Here is a 12,240-nt window from a genome sequence, read left to right as displayed (position 1 = left end):
AAGTAGTCAAAAAAAGTTTTGTTGACCTTTATGAGCAGCTTGTAAAATTAATTTATACAGCAGCTTGCAGCATGAATACCTGATCATTTGTATTGAAATTTCACCTGCTAAAATAATGTCATTTTTATATGAGAATCAAAACTCTCCCTCTCCTCTCCTCTCACTCTACTCTACCTCTCCTTCCTCTTCCTCTTTCCTCTACTTTTTTCTCCTCTATCCTCTTCTCTCTTCTGCTTGAATATGTGGTAGAAAGTGTAAGGTCCCAGAGCCTATATACCGCTTTATATATACCTCTGTATCGATCCCAATGTGGGTCTGTACTAGTCTAACCTGCTGCGTCATCTTCCCCCTTTCTGTGTCCCTTTACTAGATTCTTATGTGACCAATCAACATGCTCTGCCCCAAAACATCAGCCAGTTTGAGACTCAAACGCTTCCTCAGCCAACCTATGACCAGCAAGCTCTCACGCAAGGTACACACACACGCACACACGCACACACTCACTCACTCACTCACTCACTCACTCACTCACTCACTCACTCACTCACTCACTCACTCACTCACTCACCCACCCACCCACCCACCCACTCACTCACTCACTCACTCACTCACTCACTCACTCACTCACTCACTCACTCACTCACTCACTCACTCACTCACTCACTCACAGACACTCACTCACTCACAGACACTCACTCACTCACTCTGACTCACAGACACACAGACACACACCCACTCACAGACACACACAGACTCACTCACTCACAGACACACAGACACACACTGACTCACTCACTCACTCTCTCTGTCTCTCTCACACAGGCATGTTGTGTTGTACGTTCCAAAACATAATGTTAAGCCTCAATCACAACGTATTATTCAGCAAGAACAATCACAGCCAGAGCTATGACCGATACTTTGATCCAGCTCCGGTCAGTTGGCTTTTCTGAGGTTCTGCGTTTCCTCCTCCTTCCAGGCTTCACCATCACCGAGGGCTACACTCAGCAGCCCCACTTCTCCAACGTCCAGCAGCTCCAGGACTCCAGCACCCTGGAGTCCCAGGCCCTGTCATCAAGCTACCACCCCCAGAACCTGCTCCATGTGACCAGCTCAGAGGTGGTGAGTCCCCCCGTCCCCGTCCCCACTTCCCCTGGGCGAGGGCCCTACCTTCATGCGTTATGCCTGAGTCGCCTGGTGCTCCCGTTTGCTGTATTCCCCCATCCATGAAAGTGTCTGTGATGGCAGGTTTGTAGGGTGAGAGCACATGTTGACGGGACGACCAGGACAATATGAGAAAACACAATGACAGGCAGATGGCTGTGGATACACACAGGCAGAATTACACACACATGCACTCACACACACACACGCATACCAAGAAACAAATGGCTGTTATTTGTGAAGTCTGTTATTTGTCTTGTCATGTCTCGTTTGGTCTGAAAGTCTTTCCCGGTGTGTTGTTTTGGTTGTTCATGTTGCAGACAGCTGAGCTGCTCCAGCAGAGCGACCAAACGGAGCTGCAGCTGACATCCGAGTCGCAGGACTACCAAGAGGAAGAGGACAACAGCAAGAGAGCCTACAGGTGAGTGTGTGCGTGTTTGTGCATGCGTGTTTGTTTGTGTGTGCCTGTGTATGTGTGCGGATGCTTGTGTGCGAGTCTATGCATGTGTGTGTGTGTGTGCGCGTGACAGCATGGGTGTGCTTGTGGGTGGTGGTGTGCATGCATGTGTGTGTTTCTATGAGAACACACCTTTTGGTGCCGTAGCTTGTTATTTTACGAGTGCTTTACTCCAAACACTTTCCTTAGGGTACAGATATCCACTGTTCCTCTTGCTCTGGAATAGAGCATCATCTAATATCAGTGGGGGAACATATTTCAGAATTTCCGTTGTTGCATTCGTTCTTCTGAGGGGCGATGACAGATCCTTTGAGGTCCCACAGGGAAAAAAAACAAAGATTATTTGATGTGATTTGATCTGCTACTGTCTTACCTGGGGGAGAAATATAACAACAACAACAAACCTAAAATACACCACCAAATAGTCTTGGTCTCCCTCGGTTATCGTTTAGAGCAGTCCTCCGGAGCGGGCGGGGTCAGCCCTCATACATTATGCCGTTTTCCACCATCTCTCGGTCTGTTTTCTTGTTGTTCCTTCCCTATCTTAAGAAGGGAATGATACCGAGTCTTAAAAGGAACCATTACTCAGTTCATTTGCGCGGCTTGTGATCATGTGTTTGATGATAGTGGCAGTACGGTGCCTGGGTTTGGTAGGTCACGAGGCAGTCAGCCCGCTGAGAGAGCACAATAGGAGGGCCCGAGGAGAAACCCCCCCCCTGCGCCTCTTTCTCTCTGGATTGTTTGCGCTCTTCCCGCCAGGATGAAACCCTCTTTACATATGAAAGACTGAAGGAGAATGGAAAGAGGAGGTCAGGGACGTGACACACAGAGGACTTTAGCAAAGAACAACGACCCCTTTGATGTCTTCCACAAACACCGGCCTCCTGCCCCTTAACGTTGCATTTTTACGTCAAAATTAATGATTAGGACCCACCTATCTTCACAATTCCCTGTTGCAGTTAAAAGCAGCTGCATTTTTTGGTACGTTTTGGGTCAGAGTTTGGTACATTCACAGCCTCCATGGTGTCCTTCAGAGGATAGTTCTGCCCTTTGATTGGCCCATCTCACCAAACTGTAAATACACAGACTTTGAGAGCAGCGCTTGAGTTCTGCCGCCTCGGATGCTAGTGGGAGACAAGCCTCCCTCAACCGTGGTCCTTTAGAGCCAACCCGGCCTACAAAGCAGCGTTTCAATATTAGAGGAGCTGCTAAATAACCACTCGTGTGTGTGTGTGTGTGTGTGTGTGTGTGTGTGTGTGCGCAGTACTTTTGTTTGGTGACTCGTGAAAATAAATCCTTTTTTCTTCATCCCCTGAGCTGAGAAGGGGTGCATATAATGGGGGTTAATGTATTGAGTGTTATTCTAAACAACCATGAATAACCATGATTGGTCCACCAAATTGGTCAATGCGGACCGGGAAGGACAACAACTCATTTGCTGTTCATTATTCAGTCACGTTTAGCAGGCACTTCCAGCCAAGAAGAGACTTTCATTACAGTACAGGGCATTGATTTTGGAAGCAGGTAGGGGTCAGGGGGCGTCTTGCTCATGGATGCCCACAGGTCCAACAGGGACATCTGCCACCAGGCACCGGCGGACAGATTAGACCATCTGCAAGCTTGAATAATTCAACATATTCAAACAGTTTATCTTGGCCAGTCAATTCCACTAAATTGCAGGTAGGTAGCAAGTAGACTGCAGACCGTGTGGTTCAAACCCTGAACTTTTCGTCCGGGAACTCATCACTTTCCACCCCCCCCCCCCCCCCCCCCCCTTAACAACAACAACTGCAGCAAACTAACCCTCTCCCCCCCCACCCACTCCTCAGATGCAGTTGGTGTAACAAGGGCTTCAAGAAGTCCAGCCACCTGAAGCAGCATGTCCGCTCCCACACCGGGGAGAAACCCTACAAGTGCCAGATCTGTCAGCGCGCCTTCGTGTCTGCCGGAGTGCTCAAGTCCCACCTGAACACACACACGGGTAAGACATACAAACACATGCACACACACACTCTCACACAGACACACACACACACACACTCACACAGGCACGCACGCACACACACACACACTCGCACAGGCACGGACACACACGTAAAGCATGAACACGCGGTTAAAGCCACAAATACATGCACATGCAAACAAACGCACTCACCAACACACGTCAGACACACAAACACATGCAGAAGCGCACGCCGACCACACAAAGAAAAGATCGCACATACAATAGAACATGCACACACAGGTAAGACACACCATCACATGCACATGCTTGAACACACACACACACACACACACACACACACACACACACACACACACACACACACACACACACACACACACACACACACACACACACACACACACACACACACACACACACACACAGTTAAAACATGCACACACACAGGTAAGACACAGAAACACACACACACGGGTAAAACACAGACACACACCTTCCTTAATCCCCCAATCAGCCTCATCTCTTCTGATCTTCTCGTGTGCAGGGGTGAAGCCGTTCAAATGCAACGCGTGTAGCGCCCTGTTCACCACCAACGGCAGCCTGAACCGTCACATGGTCATCCACGTCAAGTCGTTCAAGTGTGCGTTGTGCGGCGAAGGTTTCCGCACCAACCTGCTGTGCAGGAAGCACATGCGCAAGATCCACCACGTGGAGGAGAGAGGTGAGCTGCAGCTTATGCTGGCGACTCTGATGTTTTTGTTAAATCACCGCCTCAGACCCTCATTCTACTAGGCTACGTGTATTTCCTGCCACGGTTTTTTCAGTCTCTCTCTGGCCAGACAACGCAGACCAATTTTCAAATTAGCATTAGTTTCACATCTCAGTTCATTTTTTGAGCTTCCAAAATGCCTCTGGATGCGATCGCATAGACCTGGTCCCAATCACTGCAACACAACGGTTGACATATCAATGGCAGCGTTTTGTTGTTTTCCAAAAATGCCTGAGTGACGCTCCCGTAGGGCGCCCTCGGGGCGTTTGTGATCCCGACAAACGCTTATGCTCGGCCAGAAACCTGTCCAAACGGCCAGACGCATATGCCAAGCAAATGGAATGCGAGCTGGCAGATTCATCTGCTTCCTCGGCTAATTTGCGCATTCATGTGAATGCCATTTTCACATTTCTAGTTGTAGAATAACCAATAAAACCGAAGCAGTTTCAGACCCTCTTGCTAACTTGTATGCGCCAATGCTATCAAACACCCCCAGTCGTGGATCTGGACGGCGCCAACGTGGCGGTGGAGGAAGAGGAAGAGGAGGAGGAGGACGACGACGACGAGGATGACGACGAAGACGAGGAGAGTCGAGGGACCCTAGGCAAGCGGCGGGGCGCCAACATCATCACCTTCACGGAGGAGCAGGCGGCGGCGCTGGCCAACGACCCCGGCGACACGGCCACCGTGTCGGAGCGCGTGCTGTCGCAGTCGGCGGCGGAGCGCGACCGCATCAGCGAGATCAAGGACAAGGATGTGGAGCTGGAGGCGGAGCCTAAGTTTGCCAACTGCTGCAACTTCTGCCCCAAGAGCTTCAAGAAGCCCAGCGACCTCGTCAGGTAAAGTTCACGTTTAGAATTATTATTTTTCTTTGTATTTGAATGTTGTGTTTGAATGTAGTCTTCATTCGAACATTGAAGTTTTCCACCTGGTTAGTATTTTTTTATCATTTAATTAAACTGTGTTTGTCACTTTTAACATGACTAGGTGATCGAACCATCTTAGCAGCCTCTCCTGGCCTTACCAAAACATCTGTCGCAAATCATTTTATACATAAAATAAGATAATCGTACTACTATATCAGCAGGCCTGTCACACCAGTCACTCAGTTACTCAAGTGCGCATGTGCCAAGCGCGAATGCATATTATACATCGACCGCAAGCAAGCACATCCGCACGAACATACATGGAAACGCACACACTACACACACACACGCGTACACGCACACGTACACGCACACGCGCACGCACACGCGCACGCACGTCATCACAAAGGCAGCGACGCATACACGCGAGCGCACAGGCACGCACACATGCACAGGTAAAGACGTTTAATGGCTCCGCCATCGGCGCAGGTAAGAACTCACACACCGAAGCGACACTTGCCCAGGTAAGACGTTGTTTTTAAACACGTCAACAGATTGTGTTACCTGCCAGGTAACACGTACTGTTACCTGGCAGAGTTTGACGTTTGACGTTTTTTATCTGTCCAAATGAACTCCGTTGCTTGTCGAGGTGAGAAATTGTCTCTTCCCTTATTTTATTGCAATTTCTACAGTCTATAGAGTCTATAGACCTTGAGCCTCCCGAAATGTCTTTACACTTTGTTGCTCAAACTTAACATTACTCCCCTCCTTGATTCTCTCCAAATGTCTTGCGATATTGATTTCCCCCCCTCCCCCCTGTGGACTGTTTTAGTTGTTTTATATTTTGTGTGTATGCTATGTGTGACTGTAGGCTACTGCTGCCTGTCTTGGCCAGGACACTGGAAGAGATGTTTAATCACAGTGATGATTATTATTTTTCAATTAACCAATAGTAGTTGCCTTGCATTTTAAAATGTCAATGCACTTTTCAGCCCTGAATAACAGTAAAAGCTATTTAATAATTGATTTGCATGCATAGTATACTACACTTTCTATTGACCATTTACCCCTATTACAATAAATTTACAAATTTTATAATGTAATCAAATGCTTACACACTAGCTGCTTTCAGACGCACGTGTAGGTCCTGATATTCTCCTGATAGGACGTATGTGTGAACAACATATCCTGACATTTGTTCCCTGAAAATCTCCTGAATAATACTACCCCTGAGGTAGTTTTTTCTCTGTAGGAAATGTTAATTACCTTATATGTGAATGAGGAGTAGAATGTCGGTATTTCTCACACCACTTAAGTGGGGGTGTTGATGACGGTTCTGCATGTCATTGAGTGGCCCCCTAAATGATAATCAGCCTGTTGCCTTTTGTTCGCTGTATGGTTAAAAAATATAAAATTGTTGGCACTGCTCTTAAGAGTAATTTGTGGCAAACAAATGTTATACGTTGTCAAATTATAGCCAAAATGTTATTATATTATGCGCTCAGAAATTTGGTACATTATCGAATGGGGGTTTCCACATTATTGCTATAGGGTTAATTACAACTAGAGTTGCACGCACGAAAACTCTTGTAGTAATAATAATGCAAGGTCTAGGATTCATAAGGAATCCAGGCACAGAACTAAAATGGTTCACACTCCATTGGAGCTACGCACTGCACTTGAGACACCATGACTTCAGTTTAGATGGCATTGAATAAAGTGTACACCACCTCCGGTAGAAGCTACATTCTACACTCCTCCAGCCTCCAGCCTCCCCTCTGGCTCTCATCCTCTCTCGTGTCTCTTGCCCCCTCTCCCTCTCACCCTCTCATATTAGATCTGTTTCTCAACCTCTTCACATCCCCTCTAGCTGCCGACTGATTTAATGAAATATAAATTAAATGACTAACAACAACAAATGCTAATGGTCGGTCCTCAAGCACCAGCTCAGCGGAGACTCAGAGAGCTGGGGATGTGTTCTGCACACCAACAGGAAGTGAGCCATTTATGGGCCGCTGGGATGAAGCACACACACTTTCTTTCACAAAAGTGATCGGTCATTTATTTTTGTGCTGGGCATTTTTTATTTACTCTGTGATATGTTATGATTATTTTTAAATGTTCAATCCTGTTGTCCGTCACTTTAATAATCAATGGTTTATCTGCTGTAATTAATCATTGTTTTAAAAATTCTCCATTTAGCCTTTTCTTTCTTTGTTCCTCAAGCTCATGAATTAGCGAACAGCGGTTTAAAATGATTGGGGCAATTTTCACTGAGTTCTCTCAGCCCACGTCTTTCCATTTCCAGAGACAAATGTGTTAATATGGCCAGTGCGTTGCCACTTTTAATTTCCCAACTGCCCGAATTTGTCAAGCATACGGAAGACTAACTGCAGTGGGGCGGTAATGGCAAGAGACGTCTCACTGTGTGTGTGTGTTGGTGTGTATGTGTGTATATGAGGCTTACTCCGCCTGAATTATATTCAGTTTTCAAATTATATTTTGTCTCCCAGCGAGCAAATATGACAAGGTACTTTTTCTTGTATTTAATGGCCTCCCGCCCTCCCGTCTCTCACTTGCTCTCTCTCTCTCTGTCTCTTGTCTTTTAGGCACATTCGCATCCACACGGGGGAAAGGCCGTACAAATGTGACGAGTGCGGAAAGAATTTCACCGTCAAGTCCACTCTGGACTGCCACGTGAAGACACACACAGGTCAGCCGCTGAGCTCTCCAACCACTCCGTGCAACTCAACATCCAATCAACGTCCCTGACCCTCTCTCTGGTCAGGGTCAGGGACAAATTCTGAATTCCTCTCTGTCTCTCCTTTATCTGTTTCTCCTCTCTCTGTCTCTCCTCTTTCTGTTCCTCCTCTCTCTGTCTCTCCCCTCTCTCTCTCTCTCTCTCTCTCTCTGTCTCTGTCTCTGTCTCTGTCTCTCCTCTCTCTCTCTATCCTCTCTTTCAATCCTCTCTCTGTCTATCCCCTCTCGGTCTCTCATCTCTGTCTATCCTCGCTCTCACTCCTCTCTCTATCCTCGCTCTCACTCCTCTCTCTGTCTCTCCTCTCTCTTCTCTGTCTCTCCTCTCGAGACCTTTTCTTGGCAACGACAGGAAGAGGCTTTCCTTTTTGATTGAGAAATCGCTGTATTTCCATAAGATAGGAATCCAGACACGCCAGCCAACCTTTGACAGATAGTGCTGGCTAGCAGATTGGTCACAGATACTGTGTCACAGATACTGTTAATGCTGAAAATGCAGCGCAATTTAGAAAATGCTACGGATTGCGCTGGTAAAATAAGAACTCTTTACACTAGCGAATTCTTAAGTTGCGTTAACTCTGTTTAGACGTGCACAAATGCCGCTTACACGTGTTTAGCCTCCTATACAGTCCTGGAAAGGAGGGAACATGAGGGCAACTTTGGAATGGTTCTTTCTTAACACATTCATCAGCTTTTCACCCCCCTTGTACTAAGTCATTACATTCATGTCATTAGTTGTGTGATTACGTAAATGCAATTCCACTTCCAGACGTCTGGGCGGAGAGACCCAGCAGAAGGGAATAGAGTGGAATGGAACGGTGGTCTTACTGGAAATTCTCCTCTCTTACCAGAACCAATTCGTCAATGGACCCACCACTACCCTCTTCTGCCATCTAAATTAATTAACTTTTTAAGGTGAATGGTTGGGTGTAATGTCAAGTTAAAAGATAATTTCCTCAAGCAGATCTCTTATTATAAAGTCATTTCTTCCTAAGGTCTATTTCAAGTCCGTGGTTGAAAGCAGTATTTTTGTCAGCTGAGTCCTGCCTCTAAAGCCGGTTTCTCTGAGTTTGTCTGCTGAGTCCTGCCTCTGAAGCCTGTTTCTCTTTGAGTTTGTCTGCTGAGTCCTGCCTCTGAAGCCTGTTTCTCTTTGAGCTTGTCTGCTGAGTCCTGCCTCTGAAGCCTGTTTCTGCGTGTATTTTCCCCGCTGAGTCCTGCCTCTAAAGCCGGTTTCTCTGTATTGGTCCACTGAGGTTTGCCTCAAATGCCTGTTTCTCTGTGTGTTTCTCCGCTGAAGGTCAAAAGCTGTTCAGCTGCCACATGTGCAACACCTCCTTCTCGACCAAGGGCAGCCTGAAGGTCCACATGAGGCTGCACACGGGCTCCAAGCCCTTCAAGTGCCCCTTCTGCGAGCTCCGCTTCCGCACCTCCGGCCACCGCAAGACCCACATCCAGTGCCACTACCGGCCCAACGTGGAGGTCCGTCGGTCCAAGAGGAACGCCGCGGCCGCCTCCTCCTCTTCCTCCTCCTCCTCCTCCTCCAACTCCACCACCTCCACCTCCTCCATCGGGGTGCACGCCAACCACCAGGGACAGGACGCGGACGGGGGCCAGGGCTCAGGAGCCGGCCAGCACCTCCACCTCCAACAGCACCACCACCAGCAGCTGGGCACAGAGGGCCTCCAGTCGGTGGGGCTCCTGCATGCCTCCAACTCGGACCCCAACATCTACCTCCCGGGGAACCACGTGCTCACGGGCCAGTTCGACCCCAGCCTGCTGCAGCAGGGGCTGGTGGGACAGGCCATCCTGCCGGCCTCCATGTCGGGTAGGCTCCAGATCCGGCTCACAGTCACAGATTGTGGTCTGTTTGTATTGACCAAGTGAGCTCCCCATGCAAGGCATTTGTCGTGGGGTAATTGGTTGGGTAACATGAGATCAGAAAATATGAAAATTGTACAGAATATAACTTGAAGCAACATAATATAATATATCGATGACAAATTGGTCTGAAATGAGAAACCACACACACACACGCACAGTACATTTCCTGAGTGTAATTGAAAGGCCAGCAGATAGATTTGTATTAGCACTGGGAAGTGGGGGTGTATCAGCGGGACCAGCAGCGCATCAATCTGGTCTGGTTAGATTGATGGTGTTGTTAACCGTTGAACCACTTTGGGACTAAAGGAGTTACCTCCTTAAGCTTATGCAGATGTGGCTGTGAGGGTCTCGTATGCTTCCCATCGATCTGCCATCCGTGTATAGAAGTGCGAACCCGAAACATGTTGTGCGTGTAGCTTTGTGTGATTGCTAAGTGGTGCGGTTTCCAAAGTTAGCACAGCGGGAAAGGAGATAATAAAGCAGCAGCCGGTGCTGATTGTGTTTGTGACGGATCAACGCATGAACGTCCATAACGGCAGCCGGGAAATTAATTTTACACTCTGGGGCACGAAGAGGAAGATGAGTGGAGGGAGAAGAAGTTTAGGGGGTGCAGGGGAGGGCTCAAGGAGTAGGAAATTGAATATAATTTTCAAAAGCTCTTTCGTCACTCTTGCAAGGTCTCCTGATATGTTATTTCATAACTGCCAGGGGGAGACAGCATAGAGTCTGGCCCTCGGTGTGTGTGTGTGTGTGTGTGTGTGTGTGTGTGTGTGTGTGTGTGTGTGTGTGTGTGTGTGTGTGTGTGTGTGTGTGTGTGTGTGTGTGTGTGTGTGTGTGTGTGTGCAATGCATGTATGGTCCTGGGTGATTCTGTGTGTGTGATTGTCCTTAAAGTGGTGAATGAGGCTCCTTTTGGTCTCAGGGCTGCAAAGGATCCCTGGGTCGGGCGGTAGTGAGCTCATAGACATATTACTTGCATCACTAATGTGGACTATAGTCTCTGTCGCTGTCCACTTAGTCTCTCTCTCTCTCTCTCTCTCTCTCTCTTTCTCGTTCTTTATGTCTCTCACTCTTTCACTCTGTCACTTTACATTTAATTTCATCGACATTCTTATTGTTTTAAATACAAAATGGAAACCAAGCCATTTCGTGGAAAATGTTGGTTGAGTGCTGAGACATCATTAGGTATAAACACTGTGGCACGGCATACTGTTGTATCACTGGGGATCCCTGGTTGACAATGGTTGTGTGTGTGTGTGACTGCGTGTGTCTGTCCGTTTGTATCTATGTGTGCCTGCATGCGCGTGTGTGTGTGTTGCAGGGGGCGACCTGACCGTGTCCTTGACGGACGGCCTGGCCACCCTGGAGGGCATCCACCTGCAGCTGACCCCCACCAACCTGGTGTGTCCCAACGTCCAGATCTCAGGCATGGACGCCGGCACCACCATCAACAACATCACGCTGCAGGTGGGCAGCACCGGCCTCCACCCCCCCCCCCCCCCCCCCCCAACCCCCAAAAGGAAAACTTTTTGTACAGTTTCAGTCTTTCCTCCTGAAGCGCTGTGCCACATCCAGAAAAGTGTTATTAATGCAGTTCAAAAACATTTGGTGTTGGAGAAGTTCAAGCCCTCCCTTGAAGCAATCTGTCAGAAATCTCTCTGTCTGCTGCGGTTGACGTGGGGGGCAGCCGTATTCATAGTTATTGCTCACCAGGAGGCTGCCACTGATTTACAATCCAGATGCCACGAGGAGCGAACTTTATCTAATGCCATCAAGAGAAGGCATTGATTTGGTTCACAAGTTTCTCTCTCTCTCTCTCTCTCTCTCTCTCTCTCTCTCTCTCTCTCTCTCTCTCTCTCTCTCTCTCTCTCTCAGATCGACCCCGCCCTACTCCAACAGACCCTGCAGCAGGGGGGTCTCCTCTCCCACTCGCTGGGGGCTGACGGGAGCCTCATCTCCCACTCCGGGGGTCACCTGATGACTTCAGGTACCGACCACGGGGGGCCCACCAACGTGGTCCTCCACCCGCTGACCAGCCTTGCCCTGCAGCCCACCACCATCAGCCAGGCGCAGGTCACCATGGCTGGCCTGGGAGACCCGGACGCCCCTGGTAGGTCATAGCCCAAAGAGGAGCACTGGAACGAATTGAATATGATTCTGCACAAAATAAAATTGTGATTGGAAAAATTATTATTACCAGAGAGGTAATAATAATTCACTTATTTGTGAGGAGTACAAAGAGGAGCACTGGTAGTGCACCTCTTTGTACTCCTTTACAAATATAAATCTATATTTTTTTCCATCACAATTTTATTTTGTGCGGAATCATATTCAATTCTTTCCAGTGCTCCTCTTTCAGTGGCAAATAAAAACATCTATTTTTG

At 48.2% G+C, this 12,240-nt stretch overlaps 1 protein-coding gene across 3 annotated transcripts in view; it reads left to right on the top strand.

Annotated features, from left to right (window-relative positions):
• Positions 1–12,240, top strand: part of znf236 (zinc finger protein 236) — a 60,146-nt gene that overhangs the window by 19,977 nt on the left and 27,929 nt on the right. For all 3 annotated transcript variants that reach the window (XM_030371409.1, XM_030371410.1, XM_030371408.1), the window contains exons 15-24: positions 371–472; positions 977–1,119; positions 1,482–1,582; positions 3,448–3,599; positions 4,129–4,305; positions 4,850–5,192; positions 7,829–7,932; positions 9,274–9,801; positions 11,178–11,323; positions 11,732–11,966. In XM_030371409.1, the coding sequence (XP_030227269.1) occupies positions 371–472; positions 977–1,119; positions 1,482–1,582; positions 3,448–3,599; positions 4,129–4,305; positions 4,850–5,192; positions 7,829–7,932; positions 9,274–9,801; positions 11,178–11,323; positions 11,732–11,966 (2,031 nt within the window). The remainder of the gene's footprint in view (positions 1–370; positions 473–976; positions 1,120–1,481; positions 1,583–3,447; positions 3,600–4,128; positions 4,306–4,849; positions 5,193–7,828; positions 7,933–9,273; positions 9,802–11,177; positions 11,324–11,731; positions 11,967–12,240) is intronic.

Source organism: Gadus morhua, chromosome 11 (genome assembly GCF_902167405.1).
Source record: "Gadus morhua chromosome 11, gadMor3.0, whole genome shotgun sequence".
Classification (NCBI taxonomy): Eukaryota; Metazoa; Chordata; class Actinopteri; order Gadiformes; family Gadidae; genus Gadus; species Gadus morhua.
The sequence above is the reverse complement of the archived record's forward strand: the minus strand, read 5'-3'. Positions and strand labels throughout refer to the sequence as shown.